At 38.1% G+C, this 23,573-nt stretch overlaps 1 protein-coding gene across 1 annotated transcript; it reads left to right on the top strand.

Moving 5' to 3' along the window:
- Positions 1–1,253: 1,253 nt before the first annotated feature.
- On the top strand, positions 1,254–20,157 carry slc24a2 (solute carrier family 24 member 2). The gene is made up of 10 exons (XM_044114603.1): positions 1,254–1,321; positions 4,107–5,254; positions 15,365–15,400; positions 15,548–15,659; positions 15,757–15,840; positions 16,011–16,090; positions 16,294–16,431; positions 17,578–17,667; positions 18,650–18,816; positions 18,905–20,157. The coding sequence occupies exons 2-10, from the start codon at positions 4,331–4,333 to the stop codon at positions 19,152–19,154; spliced, it is 1,881 nt and encodes a 626-aa protein (XP_043970538.1). The 5' UTR covers positions 1,254–1,321; positions 4,107–4,330; the 3' UTR covers positions 19,155–20,157.
- Positions 20,158–23,573: the final 3,416 nt, after the last annotated feature.

Here is a 23,573-nt window from a genome sequence, read left to right as displayed (position 1 = left end):
TACAAAGGTCACCTTCCTAATAGTTTACAGTCTTTATTTGTTCAAGACAATGACTAGAATGAAGTCAAGAGCGGTCAACCCTGGTGGGGTTTCCAGAGGCAAATCCTAAGAGTGATTCAAATATTTTGACTCTCTTCTGGAGTCAGGCCTTTTGGGGGAGTTTGTTGAAGCGTTCTGGTAGTCAAACCAGGACCCCTGGTGCTTGACCTGCCTCTGCCAAACAAAGGGCCCCTACAAGTTGCTCCAACAACTAAAGAAGAAGAAAAGTTGAGGCTTTGTGCCTCACAAAATGGATGACATCCAGCTGCCACAGTCACGTTTTCTATTGCGTTTGGTCAAGACAATGCTCTGTTTATTGGCACCTTTTAGTAAAGACACGTGAGAAGGGGACAAATGAGCTATCTGGCATTTTGGGTGAAGAAAAAATAAATGAAGTCCTGGGCTGCCCAGGGAGATTCTGGAGGCACCAGCTGCCCTCCAGCCCTGAAAGGATGGACGGGTGTAGACCACGACTGAAGCTCATAAAATCATTTTCTGACAACATGCAATAAATGAGAAAATTTACAGAGGTGCTGCTTATAAATCACATTTTTAATTAGGTCACAATAGGAAATGACAAGGTCAGGTGGGAGTTTAAAATATTTGCTGGTCGGATCAGAATGTGTCAGGACTGTTGTGCAACACATCATGTTGGATTGTCTGCAGGGAGCAGGTGTTGCACTCAGAGCCAATTACAGACCAGAAGGATGTAAGAGACAGGAGGGAGGGTGATGTCATTCCCAGAAGCTTGATATTTATAGCCAACATGTAGCACAATCATGGTTCTGTCTGAATGAACATAAGTAAGGCTAAATTTTGATTCGTTTAAGAAAGAAATGTTTGGGTTTTGAAGTTCAAACTCTCCAGACCTTTTGCCAAAAGGTGTTTGGTGTCGTTTCTTTGTGGTACTTGCACCATGTCTCAACAAGACGATATGTCACATTTCCAAAAGAATCAAAGTGTGTTCAGCAAGGCCAGCTGCTTCTCTGGGATCAAGGATAAAGAGCAGACTGACGGTGGTTACAGTCAAAGAGGAGGAACGCTGAAGGAGGGTGTGTCTTGCTCTGAGCCGCTGTCTTTGGAGCTCCACCTCTGCTCGCAGATGAAAATCCACGATGGATTAAGTGTTGGGACCTTCAGTTTGAGCACTTGACATTTGGGGTTGATCTGCTTTGGGAGTCAATTTACAGGAATATCATAAAAAACTTTTAAACAAACACTGGATTTGACCGAGCAGCACCTGCTGGAGACTTTCCTGCAGACCGGGGGCTATCCCAGAGTGGTAGGTGAAATGCGTTTCTTTCTTAATTTGCAATGCTCCAAATGGTTCATTTGTTGATTTAACAGAGGGTTGCTCCTGCATTAAAGTTATATCATGAGAAAAGTCTAAAACGTTTCTTTTTAAAAAATGGATCTACAGTTACTAAAGAAGATCATTGCACTGTAGCTTGAAATTGTGTAGAGCTTCCATCATCCCAGATGAAGTTTAGAGTTTTCCAATTGTCGCTCCTGGAGAACCTCAAAACAATGCACGAATGAGCTTTAGCTCTTCTTATTCTTCCCCGGAGTTAATTTTATTGATGTCTGCTCTTTGACTTTGTGCATCAGCACCAGTGAGCACAGCCTCAGGCTTATCTAAGTATATCTTCTCAGGGATTAAACTGTGTCTTAATGAGCTTTAACTAATGTGCAATCTACAGTTAAAGGACAGCTCTCCAGAGAAGGTTCTCAATGCAAAGAAAGCCTTGTCACTTTGCAAGAATAGTTGCCAGTACCACGTGCAATTCGTAACGTTCTGTGATTTGCACGCTCTTAGGTTTGGTTGTATGATTTTCTTTGGTGCACCATGACCAGGGCTGCAAACGTATCCCCCTGCTGCTGGGTAAATGTTTGAGCTGTGTCTCTAACGAGACCTCCACACCCAAAACAAAAACGGTGGCTCTGTTGAAGTGAGTAACGCCGCCACAAGGGTCAGAGGCTCCATGAGAAGAGATTCGTACCAAGACGCTGTTCTCTCATGGAGTTGCCATGTTCTCTAGATGTTTTCCCAGATTTTTTTTTTCTTTTTACAATTGTATTTTATTATAATTTTTTTTATTTTTTTATTTTTTTTAAAAACCCATTTTTATTTGTTTTGTGTTTTCACAAACAGAAAAAAAATAAAAAATTGCACACTGTGCAGCCAGTCACCGTACATGAGTATGGGACACGGAAGAAAAATAAAAACAACAGAAGAAAACAAACAAACATAAAGAGCAAATAAAAAATAAGATAAAATAAATAAAACAAAAGGAAGCCGCCGTACAATGTCACATTCCAGTTAAATCATGTCTTCAGTGGTCGTCAAACATTAACATATTTAAAGCCTGACATCAAAACAATCATAACTAGCCGGGTGATCAAAGAAAGAAGAAAGACGCATAGTAATACCAAAGGAGGATGTTCATTAGACCTTCCACTTTATAGGATTCTGACCTCTCATCACAAGTTGTGTCAACTCTTTAGGTAAATAGCTTAGCACAGGAGACCACATATCAATGAAATGTTTCTCATTACCTTTAAGAACTGCACTAAGCCTTTCATGAGGGAGGACCCTAAATATTTCTCTATACCATTGTGTGATAGTTGGTGGTTTGTTCTTAATCCAATTAATTAAAATGCATTTTCTAGCCAAAAGTAATAATTTGTCACAAAGTTTGAAGTCAAATTGTGTCAGAGTGACTGATTTTGAAGGGAGGCCAGGAAGAAACAGACCTGGTTCACATCTGATTCTTACATGAAATACGTCACTCAGCTCTTTAGAAATTGCGCCCCAGAATCGTTTAATCAGTCTGCACTGCCAGAAATAATGGTAATACGTTCCTACCTCTCTTCCACATTTATTGCATAAGGGAGAGAGCTGGCGATGCATCTTATTCAGTGATAAAGGTGTTATATGTAGACGAAGTAGCATTTTATACTGTGTCTCTCTGAGCGTATTACATATAAAGGTTGAATTAACCACATTAATGGCTTCTTACAATTGTATTTTAACATTAAGACGATAATGATGCAAGGACCTCTCTAGCGTTAAGCTCGAGACGGTCGTGTCGACTTTTCTGAGCGGAGAACCATACGGAGACGGGGCTGTTTGCTACTGCCCACGTTGTACAACATCTATAGTGAAATCCTTTAAACTTTCACCAGATGTTGATATTGTCTCATTACGTGTAAGACGACATCAGCAGCAGTTTGTGTCTCCCCTTAGCTAGAAGACAGAGGAACTCCTCTAAGCGCCGACAACCGGCCAGTAACGCTGTAAACTGCACAGGTTTTATTTTATAAGAGCATAAATATATATAGATAGAGATTTGCAGATCTTCCGCTTGGTTTATGCTTTTAAAACTGCAATTCTGACAATTTTTTTTCTGCTGATGTGTTCATTTATCACAGCTAACCATAAAAAGACAGCCCAGTTTATTGAATGCTGAAGGGAAGCAATTTTTCTTTTTATCCTTGTTGGCGTCATCTCATTTGGGAACCAATTACATCACAACAATGTTTAGATTTTGATAGAAATTGAGCAGATTATGCAATTTAAAGACAGATACAATCGTCCCTGTTGAGCTGCAAAGACTTAAACTGATGCATTTTGCAAATCAGTGGAAATTTTGAGCAACAAATTGCACTGAAATGACAGCTCAACGACAAACTGCTGATGACCAGGAGAGTGAAAACAAAGTCAGATCAGTCAGTGATCAGCCCTGCAAAGAAATACAGTAGAAAATGAAAAGAAAACATGCATTTTATCCATATTTACTGATGTTTCCTGAGAGCAATTTTTAGATATTATTCCCTTTAGCGCGTTATGTGCGATGTGATTCCAACCACCAGTGTCATTGCTTTATAGCTGTTTTGTAATTTGTTTTGGATTTGTGTTTTAGTTTGTTTCACTTTTGTGTAACCAGATTGTCGTGTGTTGCAGATTTCTGCCCAGATCCCTCTTAAGAATGAGATCTGGGGCTGAGATGAGGCTTTTACCTGATTAGACAAAGGAAATAATAATGATAAACGTCTTTGTTTTGCAGGTAGTAATATGAGGAAGCCTTTGAATGTGCTCGATCCCGGAATAAGACCAGAGGACCTCCAGGGTGTTTAGACCGGGGAGCAGCATGCAAACCAACCGGTGAAGCGCTGCCGCCTGCCGAACCCCCTCCCTCGACCTTAGCCACCAGCACCACCAGCCCAGCTTTTTCTTTTCTTTTGGTGACGGGAATTCCAGACACCCCAGCTCTGTCTGCCAGCCTGCACCATGGATTTCATGCTACCCATAAGAAGTCAAGAGATGATAGCTTTCTCCTGCTCCGATCCTTTCCTGGATCCCCACGATGTCGACACCCGGTTCCACCACCAGGCCGTCAAGAGAAAGCTGCGGCCTGGACGGATTCTCGGCTTCATCCTCAGCCTGGTGGCAGTCTGCACAGTTTGTTCACTGAGTGCCTTGTCGTTGGCCACAGCCGTGGCCACTGAACAGAGAGAATCAGTTGCCGAGTCCCCAGCTGACGCAGCAGTGCCCCAAAGAACTCTTCTGCAGCACCAGAACGTGTCGGGCGCCCCGGAGGACACGCCGGTGGCCATGAAGTCTTCCCACCTGGACATGAACCAAGGAGACTACCCAACAGACTTATTCAGCGTGGAGGACAGGCGCCAGGGCTACGTGGCTCTTCACATGTTTGGAATGTTGTACATGTTCATAGCCTTAGCCATCGTTTGCGATGAGTTCTTCGTCCCCGCACTCACCGTCATAACAGAGAAGCTGGAGATCTCGGACGACGTGGCCGGGGCCACCTTCATGGCGGCGGGCGGCTCGGCCCCAGAGCTCTTCACCTCCGTCATAGGAGTCTTCGTCTCCCACAGCAACGTGGGCATCGGCACCATCGTGGGCTCGGCCGTGTTCAACATCCTGTTTGTGATCGGAATGTGCGCCCTTTTCTCCAAGGAGGTGCTGAACCTCACCTGGTGGCCTCTGTTCAGAGACGTCTCGTTTTACATCGTCGGGCTGCTCCTCCTCATCTACTTCTTCCTGGATAACCAAATCACGGTGTCGGAAAGTATTAGTCTGTTGCTGTGCTACACCTGCTACGTGACGTTCATGAAGTTCAATTCTCAGATAGAGAACCTCATCAAATCCAGCCTGGGGAGCAACCAGGTGGTCGAGCTGGAAGCCGCTCCAAAGGTGAGCCTCATCCATCCATCCGTCCATCCGTCCATTCATTCATTCATTCATTCATTCATTCATTCATTCATTCATCCATCCATCCATCCATCCATCCATCCAGGGGCGTCCCCAGGCCTGTTTTAGGGTGGCCGAAGCTTCCCTAAAATATTCTTAAGTTCCTCTAAATACTTTGGTGGGTTTTTTGTTTTGATCAAAAAAAAAAAAAAAAGAAACTACCGACAAATTCTATATAATGCATCCAGGAAATGACTTTCACTAAATAATCACATTCGTAACTCAAATATGGACACTAATTTGACAGTTCCCCTTTACTTCGTGTTATAATAATCTGGGTAATCGATATAAAATATGGCAAGAATTGTTTGGAAGGGAACGCAAGCAGGAACTTTTGCACAAATGTCCTGCAAAGAGTACTTAACAGCTTTCAGGTGTAGAGTCACAGAAAATTATGATTATTTTTTGCTATAAAATAGCGATTAATTGTAAATACTCATATTTTGTATTATAAAGGATTTTAAACAAAGACAAAGCATGTCTTTGTTTAAAGATATGCTTTAAACAAGAGCATACAAATCTCTTGTATGCTCTTACAAGCACACAAGAGATCCGTATCCTTACATGTTACGGAGCATACAGATCTTGTTATGCATACGGATACGGATCATCTGTATCCGTATGAATACATCCGGATTCATACGGATGTATGAACCCGTTCATTCATACATCCATCTATCAAATTCCTGCAAAAATAAAAAAAAGCACCTGATGAGCAAATTTATTCTTACATTTATGTTTGATCAACAATTATAACTTGTCTGAGATTACCGCACTTGATTTGTGTCAAACATCTGGTATTGATATTTTATTTAGAATCTGTGTGGCTGTAAATTATAAAGGATTTTATAATAACAATACAGAGCTGTGAGTTTTTCATGCTGACTAAGCCTGTACATCTAGACCTCCTCTTCGGCCTCTTCTTTTTTTGACCTGGTTCAGACCAGAGTCCAATAAGGCTCTTAAGCAAAGGAGTGATGTAACAGTTCTGGGCCAACGTCTTCAAGTAAATCAGATTAAGGTTCTGGGAGCTTTTGGGCTGGAATACAAACCGTGCAAAGTAAAAGAGAACATGGCGTGTTTTCCTGTTTTCCAATATGAATAATGACTTTGACTTTGCCGGCAGAGTTAGAAAGAAAAATGGGTTTTATTTTGAGTACGAACTCACCCACAGTCTGTGCCTGCTGTTTTTGGCTTTTTGCTTTCTGCAACCATTTTCTGTTTGTAGCTGAGTGCTGAAAGAACTATGACGACTATTAATTATATCACATGAAGATTCTGAGGCAATATTTTCAACAACCACAAAAAGGACTGATTAGGAACAATGCTTCGCAGAGTTTGAAGCATTAGTTTAATGGGAGTTGCTTTTCTAATGTCCTGCAACAAATACCTGTGCTGCTCTACTTACGCCAACTTTTACATGAAACGACAGCAACTAAGAAACAGTTTAGGTTATGATTTAAAGGAACAATGTACAATGTACTAATTATACTTTATTAAAAATAAACTGTAGACATTACCTTTTAAAGCTAAAATGAGACCTTTTAGCCTCTCGTAGCGCCTAGCTGTGCAGTTGCAAAGTTTTGAGCGCATAGGAGCAACGAGGGGAAATGATTTTTGTTTTTATGTAAAATTAACAATAAATAGTTTACATGTACATTTAAGGAAAGAAAACCGACATTCTACCCATCAATAATCCAACTTTGCAGCTTTAGCTCATGAGAGTTTCGATTACTTTTTAACTTCCCACGTGAGCTAGCTGTGCTGCGCTGCTAATGTTGTTTTACATAAACAGAATGACAAAAGAAGATTCAGTTTAGGCAGTGTTTTTTGTGAAAATTAATAATTTATGTGTACATCTTAAGAAAATGAACTTTTCTATTCTTTTTTATTTTAACTATTCTTTTCCAACTTCCTGTAGTATTTAGCTGTACTGCCATGCGAAGAGTAGCTTATACATAAACAGGAATAACTTGTATTTGGTTTCAGAGTTGCTATTTTGATATCTATCCTCTTTTATACAGCTAAAGGATTGAAAAATAAATAGTTTTTGTTATTTTTGTTGGCATTGTGTGAATATTCATGTTTTACTTGCACCAGCTCCAGTTTCAGTCCCCAGTAGGCTCCTTGACACTCTCAGAATTGGAAAAATATACCCACTTTGACTTTCCGTTATTTGATTTTTAAATTGAAAACATGAGGATTATTTTTCAATGCTTTACATAAATATCTTTTTGTGTTTTAAATCTCCGAAAGTTTTTTTTTTTTTTTAGAAAAGAAAAAAAAAGAGAGGCCTCATTTTTGGGGTTTTACCCATTAAGTTACTTTGAAGGCTTTTGCAGAACATTCAAAAATATTCACACTTGTTGCTAAGAAATGTATGATTTACTACAACTTGTTTAATTCAGGAGTTAAACCTTGCTACGTTTATTGTTGGAATACTCAAAGTTATTCTGTCTTAACTTCCTGGATCTGGGTGAGATTATTCAGGCTGCACATCTGCAGAGAAAATGTCTATGAAATAAAGTCCACAGGGTCCTCGACTGGCCGCTGACCGCTTCTGGAAAACAAAATATCACAAAGCCCCCTGCCCAACCTCGACACCCCCTCCCTAAACTATCCCCCTGCTGAAGACGACGCAGATCTGTCAGAGCACAGAAACTGTTTGTTTTTATTTTCCAGCTGCCACTGGCACATTAAACAAACACTAAAAATATAATATCTCACACTTTTCTCCTGCCATGTTATTACGCTTTTATGCTCTTTTATTTCAGACCTCAGCACTTTACTTTTTTAAGACGCTATTTTAGGTTTTTGTAGTCGGAGTGTTTGTTGTTTTGTCAAAGAGTTTCTTTTTTACGATTTTACAACAATTCCTTGTGCAACCACGTCGTATCACTGTGATGCGACAACATTCGCAAAATAACAATAGTTAAAAAATGTGAATATTGCACGGAAATTTCAAAACGTTTATTTGTTCTCTGGATGCTGTGAAGTAAGACAATTTTCTGCAGAAAACCGTGGGAGGTTTGAAGAACGCAGCAAATTATTTAGCTTGGAAGGTTTATGATTTACACGTCGCTTATGAGTAAAACCTGCAGCATGTAAATCCAGTGACTTCCTGGGAGAATGTTCCACACACAAGCACATCTAGTGAATTTATTTTATTTCTAAATTTAATATATGCCATCATTTTTAAAATATTACATGTGCGAGCTTGTTTGTTTATTTATTTTGGTCATCGGAGTCAAAGTGAAAGTGAACCTCATGGTCACATTAGCCATGCTCAGGTGTGCAGGAAAAGGCAAAAGTGCAACACTTGGTTTTCCCACTGAAACGTTGATACAAAACACACTTTTGTAAACAACGTTTGCAACAAAAAGTGACATTTGACAGCCACTAGGCCTGCGTTTGAGGTAAAAGAAGTTACAGTTAATGAAGGGCTTAACGGATGTAAAACTCCGCCTGTGGAAGGCTGATCTTGGGTCCAGCAGGATCTGTCCGTCCCTCACTGCTTCAGGAGATCTGCTCGAGTTCAAACTCAATAAAATCAGATTTTTTTGTTTGCTAGTAGCACACGAGAACATGTTTGAGTTCAACATGTGACAAGGGAATGCGGCCGCTAAAGTCAGCAAAACCTCTATATGATTTATGTGATTGTGGTCAAAACTTCTTAAACTTCATTTCAATAATGTATTTCAACATTATTGAAATACTGAGGCAGCGAAGAACAGAACCAGAACATTTCTCGACTTTCTAGATGTGTGATTCAGAGCCTTTTGGGCAGCAAACTCTTTATTTCTGAACTGATAAAAATAAATAAATAAATAAATAAATAAATAAAATAAAAATAAATAAAGCATGAGAAAAGTCTGCCTCTCTGACATTTCTGTCCTTCTGGCGATCAGCTGTGTCTCCCTTCAGCAGCTTTTCTCCTCCCGTCCCGGCACTTGATGTCCAGATGCCTTGCCCTCATGGGTCAGTAGCGGCTAACTAATCCTCCAGGTTAATTCTTCCCAATCCCATTAGAGCTACTAATAATAGCCAGACGCTCCCTCAGGGGAGAAGGAATCATCAGAACCACAGGGAGAAAATGTCCGCCTGCTGCTTCAGTCCAACTCGAGGCAGCAGAGTGTGTTTCGTCTTCCAGGCCTCGGCTGATGCCTGATGGGAGTTTATTGCTGTCAGCTGGGTTTGTTGCTCAAGAATCAAATGGGAGAGATGTGCGGGTTTGCTCTCTGACGGCGGTAGAGTCAGCAATCCTCTCTGATCCCCTGATCAAGCGCTTACCGGCAGTGACGGCAGCAGTCAATTTTCTTTTAAATGTATTTTTAGGAGTCTTTTTTTTATTTTTTATTTTTTTATTTTTTTTTTTACTGCACTGGAGTTTGATTACTGCTCTTAGTTGAGTAAAATTTCAGGATTTTCTACCAACTGAGTGAAATACAGACATGTTTTAACTAAAACTTCACCACATGCAGTTCTTGTTCATGTTTCATAAGTTTTATTTTATTTTATTTATTTATTTTGTTGAAAGAAACTGATCTGGAAAATTTTATCTTTTGCCTGATTTTGTTATTTTTTGTTACTTACATGAACTATTGTCATTTTCGTCCCTGAAGTACCAAAATTTCCACTTAACCTTATATTTTAATCCGACGGATTATGTAATTTTTAAACATTAAATGATTGATCCTTTTGATCAGTTACTCAGTACTTGAGTAAACTTGTCAGCAAATACTTTTTTAACTCTAATTTGAGTTATTTCTTGGACGGCTACCTTTTACTTGAGTAAAAGTATGTGGAAGTAGTGCTACTCTTATTTATGGGGAGCTCCACCAAACCTCTGGGTTTAGTATTTGTAGCTAATGCCACTGACTTAAGAAGGAATATTTACTGTAAATACTTAAAAATATATAAATTGGCGGCGGGTGACGGTAAGTTGTGTCGGAGCTTGGTTGGTGGTTACTGGTGGAGTTTCGCACGCAGGCTCGAAAATCAGCAATCTAAAAGCGGTGATCCCCGCGGATTAATCCTGGATAAATCGCACAGCTTCGACAGTCAGGTGGACGGAGAAGAAGAGACGCAGACAGAGAAAGTAGATCTGATGGCGCCTCAGCGGCATGACGGTGATCAGGACGAGGGGGCGTGAACCTGCTGACCCGCGGTCGGCGCCTTTCGCCTCGGTCGGTGGGTTTGCGGAGAAACCACCAGACTCCAGAGGCGGTCCGGTGGGGGGTCACGAGGGGGCTGGGGAGGAAAGGAGAAAGGAGTTGGGTGTTTGTTTGTTCTTGTTCTGCAAACATGTGGATGCTGTTGTAAAAGATTTGACAAATTATGAGCATGTTGAGATTTCTGTAAATGTAACCTTTGATCTAAGTTATTTTTTTTTTTGTCTTATTAGTTATTAATTATGCGTACCACGAGCATGTGAGGATTAAATTCAGATTTATTTTTTTTTTTGTTTATTTAGAAAATTTTTCTTGTATTTATTTTCCTCAAATGCTGGAATCTTAAGGTTGCGTTTTTAATATTTTTGTACACAATTTAATCTTGGTGCATGGAGTTTATTGAATTGTTGCAAAGATAAGTTAAAAGACAGAAGGATCAAAAATGCACGTTTAACAAGACATGTCAAACATATTCTATGATTACGTTCATGAATAAAACATAAACAAAGGCATAGTAAATTTCCAATTGCAGCAAAGATTTGTGATAAAAACCAAACGTTGAATCCAACGTGGCTGAAAAAGCAAAAGAGGAAACTTCACTGCAGCTCATCCTCTGTTGTTTGTCTCCGCAAAAATATCATTTTTATGATCCTTTTTTAAAAACTCTTATATTTTGTCTTTGCTTCCATCCATCAACCAAACTATTCCACAGATCCGCCCCACAAACGGAAACACACAAACTCTTTTAAGTTAAACGGACAAGCTTGAAAATCCTCTGAACAATTTTTAGATATGGTCTGGAAGTAAATTATTTCTTGCCTTAAACATAATCATAACCTTCATGAATTTGATCCATTTGACATGTTTTCAGGTTCAGTGATGGGTTGTTATTTTATGTGAAGGACCAACACAAAGCCCCACAGAAAGTTAAAAGGAAATGATAAATGGAGTTGAAAATTTTTTTTTTACTTCTTAAACACTGGAAAGTGAAGCATGCATTTCTATTAAACCCCTTTACTCTCGTACCCTAATGAAATTTATCATAATCAATTTAAAAAAAAAAGAATCCCCTAAATTCGCCCACTGGTGTTAAATCTGAGTATAAATGGAGTTGCTCTGTCTTCAGGTTTAATCTGCTGACAGGGCCGCTGTTGTTCGCTCTGCGCTTTATAGAAAATGTCTTAATGGGAGATAAAAGGATATAAATGCAGATTAACCTGGAAGAAAACTTGTTAAGGGCTGCAAAATATCCAAATTTCACCTTCCAGCTGGAAAAAACAAGCTGTCAGAGCATTTAATAACGCTAAAATAAAAATATTCATGAGTTTTCAATATGTGGGAAGACTTTAGAGGTGAGATTCACAGACAGTGGTGAATCTTTTAAGCGAGGCATTGAAAACAGCAGAGAAAAACAGAGAAACAGATTAGTGTCTTCTAGGCCAGTTGTGCTCTGAGCAGGTTTTCTATTGCTTTGTTGCTTGTTCAGTCGGCGTCCCAGTTTGGTCCTGGAAACAGGGAGACTAGATTTTGTGCTGGGCGGTGCGGTACGTCATCCCCGCCCAGAACCTGAGATCATTTCCAGCATTCTTATTGTTTGGAGGGGAACAGACGTGAATATCTGAGCAGAATCACATCTGTTCAGAGGTGAGGCGATTTGTCGAGAAGGATGTTCGTGCTTTACTTTGATTTGTGAGGGAAAAATGGGAAAGAATCCGGTGCTTAAATGCAAAGAATTGTGGCCTTTAAAAACACACACACACACAAAAAAAAACTAAATGTCAAAAAATCCTGCATATTGCTCTTTTAAATTTGAGCTCCTATCTTATTCTTCTTATTCTTGTGAATTTCTGGCTCCACTGTGTATTTGGAAAAGACAGACATGAATAAACTATTATTATTATTATTATTATTATTATTATTATTATTATTATTATTATTATTATTATTATTATTATTATTATTATAAATAATTTTTTTATTATTATTTTATTATCATTATTATTATTTATCGTGTTGTTTGAGCAACTGGACAAACATAACATTAAATTGTTTCACATGCTCTAAGGCCTGTGAGGGACTTCAGGGTGGCTCTCACTAAACTTACCTCCTTTATGCTGATGGATTTGAATTTTATTTTATTTTTTTTTATTAATTAGCATCACATTTTAGGAGCTATAGTAGATCTTTGGAGCACATTTTTATGACGCCAACTCTTTGTAAACCAGTCTAGCTTTATTTTACGTCTGATGATATCTGATTTTATTTATCGTTCCTCCTTTAAGTATCAACAATAAGGCTTCAGCTAACACTCAGGATGTCAGGATAAGTTTGTAAATGTGACCTCCTCAGTTGTCAGGATGGCAATACAAGCAGCCAATTTGTAATTTAGCGTTTGCAACACACGTCAAAAAGCAAAACTTTGTCTCAGTTTTACTGTATGATGCATGACATATTTAAAGACACAAAACAGCGAGAAGCAGCTCGGTGGAGCAGCTGCACCCAGCATTTTACAGCAGTTGTCTCATTTCTTTTAATGCGCATGGCAGCCATATTGGATTTTGATGTTTGGTTTGATGGGAGAAAATCTTAAGGGGTTCAACTTGAGGGATCACAGCAGCGACTCTGGAGTCTGACATTAAACGTTGAAATCTTCACTGTTAAAAGAACGTTGATGAATTCATTTTTCCTGAACTGACATTTGTTGCTAGTTTTGTAAATCGTATAAAAGCGAATACCAAGAGACGATTTTCTAACGTGATGGTGCAGGATAATTATTCTGTCATGTTCGAACAAGAACATCACAACTTTATTCATTTGTACTTTGAAAATGAAGAGATGAGTGTGAAGTTTGCTTCCTTCTACATTCCAACAAACCATTGACTTATATCTAGTTGTTGAATAAGAACATGTGGAAATAGTGAAAATTTTATTTTCAAGAGAGTTTGACGTGTTGTTGTTTTTTTTTTCAGGTTTAATAAATAATATTTTTTCAAGTTTAGTGCAGTTAACATAAATCTTTCATTAAACGTTTGTATTCTGTCTCGGTGACAGGGCATGGTTGCAGGATAGTGCATCATATATTTCTTTTAAATTTTGCTTCCATAATTTTAGAAACATGGAATTGTGTATCGTTTTTGTTGCACATATTTCCCGGGAATGGATTCGATGTTAAATGTAGCACATATTTCTTACAAATTTTAGCATTTTGTTCACTTTAAGTTAAAAACACAGGAATCAAATTTCTTGATTACACCTATCACACCTTACCAACTTATTATCAGATTTAGAATCAGAGAAAGCCTTCAAAACATTGACCCTCATGCTTTGCAGGGCCAACCCAAACTTGTGCAGGGCCCTGGGCATTGTTTGATTGACGGGCCCCTTCAAGCCTTTTGGCTACAACTCACCACCACAGCGTCTTTGATTTGTTTGTTTTTGCTGGGTTTTTTTGTGTGTGTGTTTTTTGATATGTTGTGACATTTGTGTCACTATTTGTTTTGAAATCAACTAGTGAGTCAACAATAAAGAGGTGCCTCAAATATTTTAAAAAGTGGTTCCACAAGGAGTTAATACATTGTCTGCTGTATAAATAACATTTAAAATTAGCATTAAAAAAAATAAATAAATAAGTTTAAGTTTTCCAGGAGGCTGCAGTTAGAGTTGAATTTATATTCTACCATCTTAGACTAACTCCACTCCCAAACTCAGTTTTATGAGCTTTTAATTTTTCTCAACAAGCATATTTTCAATCTCTCTTTTACATTTGATGCCGAGTGGTAATTCTTTAGCTGTATCTTCTGACTGGATGTAATATCGATGCCTGGGACCGACCCGGCCAGATTCTTGATTTGAATCTGATAGCTAATCTGTGGAGAGAGTTAAAGATTAGGGTGATGGTAAGGAGACCTACAGCTCATCTCCAAAGACAAATATCCAACATCCAGAAACAGGCAAAAAGGTGGCCAGCAATTATAAAAGGAGGTTTGATTGTTTTGATGACTCTGTCAGATTTTTTTTTGTGAACTATTGAGAAGGAAATAAAGATAAAATGTAAAATACAAAATACAAAATTTCTTTTTTTCTTAAACTGACACTGTTTTTTAAACATTGTTTTAGTTTTTGAAATATTTCTGTAAAGCTGGTAATATGATTCATTTTGACTTTAACATCTGAAGTTTATTTAGGGTCTGTGATGAAATCCATAAACAAAGTATCTGCAATGAAACAAATTAAATATGATGATGTTACATTGGTATTTTCATTTTGTTTTTATGATCATCGACAGTTTCCATTTTTATCTAGAGTTGTGAAGAGGGGATGAAGTCTTTTTTTTATTATTATTCCAAGCAAACATTGGTGCTTTGTTAAAGTCTTTTCTGCTGCACATGTTGGACTTTTTGTTGCTTCCTTATCATTGCTTACTTTTCACTCTGTGTTTTTAAGGTATAACTCTGTTACAACAGCAAAAAACACAAAACAAACAAAAATAATAAATGACAAAATGTGTTGCAAGCCTACAGTTTTATGAAACTCAATCCATAACCTTCTATTTAACCTTTCATCCCTAAAATTATCAAATTGATTTTAAATGTACAAATTATTTCAGGTAATTCTTTTGCCACCTAAGTTCACTTATGGTGTAAAAAAGATGAGAATCTATAATCTGATGTTTTAGCATTCATGTCTGATGTATCACGTAAATTATCTATAGTTTACTTATTTAGTTCCTCAGTGCACAACAAGACGACTTTAGTCCATAAAATATACTGAAGTGAAGTCTTCAAATTGAAGCTAGTCTGTGTTTTTTTAATCCTCTGTAAACTTAATGGTTTATGAATTATTTAAATGTATTCATCCATTCATTTCCCCTTTTATCCTGAAGGCAAATTCATCAGCAGACGATGAGAACAAGTTGACGGTGAGTTTGTCTGAAGAGTTTTAGAGGAAAACTATTTGTTCATATCAAAGTTACATATTGGTTGATGTTTTTTTTGTTCTATAAATAATATAAAAGTATGTACATCAATGATATCCTGCGTCTTGTGGATTCATTTTCATCTCACAGGCCAAACCCCGGCTGCAGAGGGAAGGCAGCTGTGCATCTCTGCACAACTCCCTGATGAGGAACAGCATCTTCCAGCTCATGATACACACACTCGACCCCCTCAGTAATGAAGGTGCGACTCGGAGAGACGATACAGACTTTGTGCCTCACTCGGAGCACGCGGCACCTGTCCTGAGTCCTAACGTTCACAGATCTGTGGTTTGTTGCAGGACGGTTTAGAGAGAAGGCGTCCATCCTCCACAAAATGGCCAAACAGAAGTGTAAAGAAGAAGGTCCCACGGCCAACGGTGTTGGTGAGGAACTGCAACAAAATCACACACCAGCTAGCTTACTTACTTACTTTGTCCAGACTTAAGTTGCTAGCAAAAATGATTTAAGATGACGTAGAGGTCTCTCTTTTCTCTGCGTTTTGAGCAAACTCTCACTATTTATCATGTTTTTGTTTTCGTTTTTGCCCTGAAAGGTGACAAAAAACTCCCAAACAGTTCAAGGGTCGCCGTTGAGGTCACGCCGCCCATGAACGGAGTTGCAGGAGGAGATCAGGTACGGTTTTCTGTCCACCGTTCAGTTCACGACATTCTTGACTCGAAAATAAATGAAATCCCTGCAAAAAAACAAAACAAAAAAAAAAACAATCAACACATTCCTGCTAATAAACTGCATCTTAAAATAGCTTGCCGGTTCGACGGTAATGAAATGCTGTTGCTCGGCGATATTAATGTGTCGAACATTTAACTTCTCTTCAGGAGGGTGAGGAAGAGGAAGATGAGGACCAGCCTCTGAGCCTGGCCTGGCCTGACACCCCGAGGAAACAGATCACCTACCTGCTCATCCTGCCCATCGTCTTCCCCCTGTGGCTCACACTGCCCGACGTCAGGAGAGAGGTGAGGGAAACGAGGTTTTGGTTTAGAACGACGTACAATTATAATGTACTGTACTCAAATCATCCTCGACGCAAATTGAGCGTGCTGGCAAAATTCTTATTTGTTCAGGTATTTGTGATGAGTAAATTGCAGAAGAGCAATTTAAAAAAAGTTAAATGTTGTGTCCGGATTCCACATTTACAAATCAGGTGTGGTTTCAGTGGCTCCTTCTGTGAGATGGAGTATCGTATCTGTCAGGAGAGTTGTCCAAAAACACCAGAGAAGAAGAGCTCGTTGCACAAAACAAGGAGGAAGAAGAAGAAGAAGAAGAAGAAGAAGAAGAAGAAAAACACAATAAAAACCAAAAATCCTAAATGTATCTAAAGATACAGCTAGAAACTATCATAATCCATTTTTTTGTGCTTTTGGCTGTAAATGTTTTTTATTTCCACTTTATTTCTTGTTTTTGGTTGTTGTGTTTTGTTTGGCATATTTTAAATATCTTCCAGTTCCAGTGCAAAGTATTCCTTGCAAAACTGGAGTTTATTGGTCTTTGAGAAGGAAAACTTGCATTATTAAACTGTTATCAATGCATTACTTGAAAATGGTCTCAAAACAACATCGTTGTTTATCTCAACAGTGAACGTTATGGTGACAGGCCTCGTGATAAATGACACCATTTTCTTAAGGATTATGCAAGCGTCTTGTCATTATGCCAATAAAAATGGACTTTGTTGTAACCGGAAACACGTAGCAGTGAAATATTGTAATTTCTAATTTCCAGTGTTGTATGACCAAGCTCTGATTTTGAACAGTTTAAGTCTTTGAAGTGACAACTGTGACGTTTTGACCAACGTGGCGTCATGACAAAAAAAAGATTAACAATAACGAGGTTTGACCAAATGTTTACTGTTGTGGCGACTTAAATTCATCCATTCATCTATTCATAAAATCAGCACATGATAGTTATGGTACATACATGTCAACGTTTGCATCATTTATATTCGGTTATTGGTTTTAATCTGATGCTTTGTTTTAGCTTTTATTTTTCAAAAACTCTATAAATGATCATCAATCATTCAAAGTGTCTCAAGTGAGGCTGTTACCTTGTCTGAAGCTTGAAAATTTGATGAAGAGCTTTAGTTGATGTTTTTTGTTTTTTTCCAGACGTCCGAAAGGTTCTTTCCAATCACGTTCATCGGCTCCATCTGTTGGATCGCGTTCTTCTCCTACCTGATGGTGTGGTGGGCTCACCAGGTACCTGACAGACATTGACATCATTAGCCTCACACATGCATCGTAATAGTTCCCTATTCTGACTTCTTACAATCTGGATAAGTGCAATTATCAGGACTCTGACAACTAATCCTAATCAATAACCCCTCTAGATCAGACAGAACTGAATATTGGGTCTGCTGAAAGTATTTGCTGTAGAAAATGTTGCAAAGGTTTGGCATTTATGATACTAGACGTACAGTACTTATGTATTGTATCGGTTTGTTACACTTGCATGAAGCTGAGGAGTCTGAAAGAAGAAAAACATTCTGCAAAAATGTCTCAGTTATTGAGCGGATGCAGGTGGTTTATTGGTTTAAAATGTTAAAATGGCTTCTAAACCAGAAATAAAGATGTTCATAAAATTATTTCTCTCTTTTCAGGAACTGTCAGTCATCTGAGGTTCTGTTTGTTTTTATTGAGAGTTTAAATCATCTGGTGGGAGCCAAAAATATCAATATCGATACCAAGTCGGTATCGGTATCGGATTGATGCTGCCATGTTGCGATACTTGATACTTAAGTTTCAGATTAACTCTTGAAATTGGATTTTATTTCAACTTTACCTCAAAAAGAGTTTGTTTGGATTCGCTCTCAAGTTACAATTGTTTGCCATTTGTTTTTGATTTCTCTTGCTAATGTTTGCCATATCAATATGATATTGAGGTATTTAGCAGACAAATTCTGTCCTTGGTTTTGAGCAAATTACTCAAAGGGAAAACAAATCAATTTAAGTTTGACAATGTGTCAAACTTAAATTAAAAGTATTGATATTGGTGATCTGGACCTTGTATTTACTTATCGGATCAATATCGCACACATCTACTGGCTGAGTCCTCTAAACCTTTTTAAATACCACCAGTACAATTATACCATTACCAAAATAAAAGAAAAGCTGTCTAAGACAGAAACCTTGAGGAACAACTTTGAATTAATTAAACTCTTAAATCGTTGCTTTATTTAAGGTTGGAGAGACTTTCTGGATCACAGAGGAAATCATGGGTTTGACCATTCTAGCAGCGGGAACATCCATCCCCGACCTGATCACCAGCGTGATTGTGGCGCGAAAAGGCCTGGGCGACATGGCCGTGTCCAGCTCCGTGGGCTCCAACATCTTCGACATCACCGTCGGGTAATGTCCCCATAACATCTCATAACATAACAACTCCATAAGACGCCTGTGAAAACCTGACTACCTCTCTTCTTCTTCTTCTTCCCAGCCTGCCGTTCCCGTGGCTCCTCTACAACATCATCAACGACTTCAAGCCCGTGGAGGTGAGCAGCAACGGCCTGTTCTGTGCCATCGTCCTCCTCTTCCTCATGCTCCTCTTCGTCATCATTTCCATCGCGGCTTGCGAGTGGAAAATGAGCAAGTTTCTGGGCTTCCTCATGTTCATGCTCTACTTTGTCTTCCTGGTCGTCAGCGTCTTGTTGGAGGACAAAGTCATCATGTGTCCAGTCACCATCTAAAGGAATAATGATTGCAAAAAAGAACATAAAGTTGAAATTTGCTCTTTAACAGTGCAATAACAAACTGCCTGTTTTATGTCTCACTCTGTACTGTACACACACACACACACACACACACACACACACACATGAATACATACACACACTTACAAGCTGTTGATGCGGATCAAGCAGGAGTTGAAGGCCCGTTGCTCAGGCTGCCCAATCAGGAGACTCTCTTTGCGCCATGTGACTAGACGTCACAGTGAGGACTGGAGAGGAAACGGAAACTGGAAGACGGGAGGAACTTTTATTTTTGAACAAAGGACAAAGACTGAACGTCTCAGTGGGGCGACTCAGAATATAAACTTGACGTGGACACACAAAGAGACATGATGATGATGATGTTGTTGAGAAGCTTCGGCTTCCAGATTAAGGGAGCCGTCGTGGAAAGAACGAAACAAAAGAAAAGCCAAGGTAAACTTTTAATTTTGATAGCACCTTGTAGACTTCGAGATGTTAACAATATGCAACGCTTCAGATTTTACTTTGCAATATGATAGAAAGAAGGATATTGTCAATGAGTTGACAGGATTCTCAGACAGCTCTACATGTCCAACTCATTCATAAAATGTAACAAGTTTAATCTTAACTGGGTTCTCACGTGTGCTAAAAAGTATGAACGTAATTTTCTGTTCTGGCTGCCTTTATGTGCACCGCTTTAGAAAGGGTAACATGTTAATATGCTGATTTTACTGTTTGGAAAGCACTCGGTGGCAAGGATGTCTGTTTTTTTTATGTGGTGACTGTCCAGGGCGGCATTATGTGAGGGGGCAGCTTGACCACAAAACTGATTGAACACTGTTGGAGGGTAAAGATGCTGAAGTTGGTAATTCTCTAATTAGAGCTACATTAAAGGGACCTTTCATTCTTTATTTTTCTTAAGTAATTTGGACATCTCTTGTTCAACATATAAAACATTTATCAAAGCTATGAAACATGTCATCTATTTGTAAAGAAAAAAACAACCAAAATTATGTTTCTTCTATTTGTTTTTTTGTTTGTTTGTTTTTTGTTTTTTTTAGCATCAGACTGAAATAAGCTTGAAAACCTCGGTACATGGACTGGCCAAACCTGGACTGAAATGTTTTAAATTCTTTAAATTACAGCTTTAATCTCTGAATGAATGGGTGCAGAACGAGGGGCAGAAACTGTCACCGAGTGATGGACAAAAAGATTAGCCCCCTTTTGTTGTGTCGTTCTTGTTTAACCTTTTAATACCTTTCTTCAGATTAGGGAATAATTTTAAAAAATAAGATATTTCTTACCAGCAGGTGATGCTGATTTTCACCACTGATTTTCTGATGTGCAACAGATTTCACGTACTGTAATTTCACTCAAATGTTGTTGATTTTCTGTAAGACCATGACTCTTATTGCCATCTACAAGAGGAAGTAGTGTTCTCGTGTGCACGTCGAGTCGGGAACGTCTCCACAGTCGGTCGGCTTAAAGCCTGGAGTCTGGGTTCATGTGTACATGTAGAAAATCTCAAGCTTTTTCATCCGTTTTTCTTTTCTTTTACAATGTATGCAGACGTTTAAAAGCGTTTAAAAAATGATTATCAGCAACTACTGCAAATACGTTAACCGTGTAATGACGTTCTATAAATGGAAACATTGTTGATGTTCTACAATAAAACAATCCCTTTCTGTATTTGCGTTACCTCTCATTTATTGGGATTGGTGGATGTGTTCAGCGGATTCGTGAGGTTTTCTGAAGTGCCAACAAAAGCATGAGAAACTGAACATGGCATCACGATAACTGGCGTTCTCACTAAAACCAGGAAGATAGAGCACATAACACCAGTTTTAAAGTCCCTCCACTGGCTCCCTGTCGCTCAAAGAATAGACTTTAAAATACAGTTTATAAATCACTGAATGGTTCAGCACCACAATACATTAAAGATTTGCTGCTGTTGTATCAACTTTCCAGAACTCTCAGGTCTTCTGGTTCTGGACAAATGAGGAGAAGCAGCATTCAGGATCTATGCACCACAAATCTGGAACAAACTTCCAGAAAACTGTAAAACAGCTGAAACACTGACTTCCTTTAAATCTCAACTAAAAACCCACTTGTTTAGAGTTGTATTTGAAACGTAATCAATTGCAAATTTATTGACAGAATCTGACTTGATGTTGCTTTTATTGTTGATTCTATGTTGCATTGTGTTTTTGTGTTTGATTTGGTGTGAAGCACTTTGAAATGCCTTGCTGCTGAAATGTGTGATACAAATAAAATTTGATTGATTGATTGATTGATAACGACACAAAACCATTTGATTCAAAGATTTGTTAAACAGCGTTTCCACGTAAGGCCTTGAGAAGCAAGAGAAGTTGCTTTCTGCTGTTTCTGATAGAAACTATTACCAAATCTCCACCAGGCCTGTCACAATAACTAATGTTTCTGGACGATTAATCTTCCCAGAAGTTATCGCGATGAACGATAATATTGTTGTTTTGACACAATTTGCTTGTAAATAATGGCATGATAATCCAGGAACACATTCTCAAAGAATTTAATTGACTTCAAATTCTTATGAACATTTAACACTGGAACTGGAAAACATTATAAATATCCGAAATAAATCAACAAAACAACAGAAACAACTAATATAATGAGTTATGCAGTCTCAGAAAACAAAATTATCCTTCAAAACGATAAATTGTGAAATTGGAAATTACTGAGTTTGTTTTAATATATAATGATTATTGTGACAGGCCTCCTCTCCACTAACTTTTTTTTGGATAAATAATAGGCCAAAACAAACAAACACACAGAAAAAAAAAAACAAGTAACTATGGCAATTTGAGTCTAGGAAATTCTGGTCAGTGACTGAATAAGAGTGTTTCTAAAAGCAGATATCTACTTTTTTGTTTTATTTTTTGAAGCATCTCAAACTGATTTATTTTACCCACGTTAAAATGTTCTTTATGTTTTTAAAGCCACATTTCACGGCAGAGACCATGCTCAGAACCTTTTTCAGTAACGTATGTCTTGGGTTTTCATTTCTCCGTGCTGGAACAATGGAAGGACTTTTGGTATGCGCTTGCATTTCTCTTGCTTTGTCATTATTGAATATTTCACTATTAACACCAGAATTGTATTTTTCTTTTAAGGTATAAACAATAACACATTTTATATTTTATCCAAACATTATTTATATTTTCTCACACTTTGAAAAAAAAAGAAGCATTTTTTTGATTTTAGGTCAGTATTAGTAAAGTTGTGTTTAATATGTAAACTGAGGTACATGACTTTAATTTAATAAATGTAGTTGCACCTATGACATCAGGTTCTCATCTAGCTTGCATGTGCAGTATAACTTGAGTTTTTTTTTTCCCTGCTTTTATTATATTTGGTTTAGATTTTGGAAACTACACATTGAACAAGTGCATTAAAAAATATTCCCAAAATCTGCAGTTTTAGCGCATTAACAGATTAATGGATCATCTGTTTGAAAATTTGGGATCTTAATTATGTACTACTTGAATCCTGCTGTAAAAATGTATGTATTATTTACATCTGTACAAGATGTCATAAATTAAAAAATGTAAAAAAAACCTGAGACAACTATTATTTATTTTTGTTTATTGTGTGAAATTTCTAAAATTCAGAACTGGAACTTGTGAAACCGTTAAAACTGTATTGGCAGCATAATTATTACAACAAATAATACAGGAGCACAAATTAAGCTTCCTCATGTCTCCAGTCAGCTCTGCAGAGTCATCTATCAGTTTTGTACAGAGCTTTACTTTGACACAAGCTCCTTACAGAGTTATATGTGGCTTGCCGCCATAATCAGTGTGATGGGACAGATTAACTGGACCTCTGAGGACTCACCTGTGCGCCTTTTTGTCCACATGCCTGTTCAGTGACATCTAAGGACATGTGCCGTCCTTATCTTCCTATGGACACATAGTCTGTGCTACTGTGCGAGTTATTTGGATGTCAGGCTTTATATTGGGCTTTTATAGAAAACTAGCAGTGAGATCAGGTCAGAAGAGGTCAGAGGTTTGCCTTCCAAGAAGAAAACGACCCCTAAGAGCAACAATGCATTGGTTTCAGTCAAATCACATTAATGTGTTAGACCAGCCCGGTGAAAGTTTGGACCTAAAACGAAAAACAAGGTAAGACATTGATGTTCATAAAGACGTTGTCGTGACTGAGACTCAGAATTGGCAAACATTTTAGTTGTACATAGCTGGTAGAGACGTCCCCTACCTAAACATATTTTTACTCAAGTATGAGTAAAAGAGCATTACACAAAAATGAAAGATAAATCAATCAAGTTGGGTTTTTTTTGTATAGCACATTTCAGCAACAAGGCACTTAAAAGTGACATAATATTAGACAAAATTTTTTATTTAGAAATCAAAAATT

The sequence above is a fragment of the Gambusia affinis genome, linkage group LG04, assembly GCF_019740435.1.
Source record: "Gambusia affinis linkage group LG04, SWU_Gaff_1.0, whole genome shotgun sequence".
Classification (NCBI taxonomy): Eukaryota; Metazoa; Chordata; class Actinopteri; order Cyprinodontiformes; family Poeciliidae; genus Gambusia; species Gambusia affinis.
This window is presented reverse-complemented; position numbering and strand designations above follow the sequence as displayed.

Excerpts from the sequence above, each read along its gene's own strand:
- slc24a2 (XM_044114603.1), top strand. The coding sequence starts at position 4,331 with ATGGATTTCATGCTACCCATAAGAAGTCAAGAGATGATAGCTTTCTCC. Across the intron at positions 15,401-15,547 it reads ACGATGAGAACAAGTTGACG|GCCAAACCCCGGCTGCAGAG; the intron begins GTGAGTTTGTCT and ends TTCATCTCACAG. Across the intron at positions 15,660-15,756 it reads CGACCCCCTCAGTAATGAAG|GACGGTTTAGAGAGAAGGCG; the intron begins GTGCGACTCGGA and ends GGTTTGTTGCAG.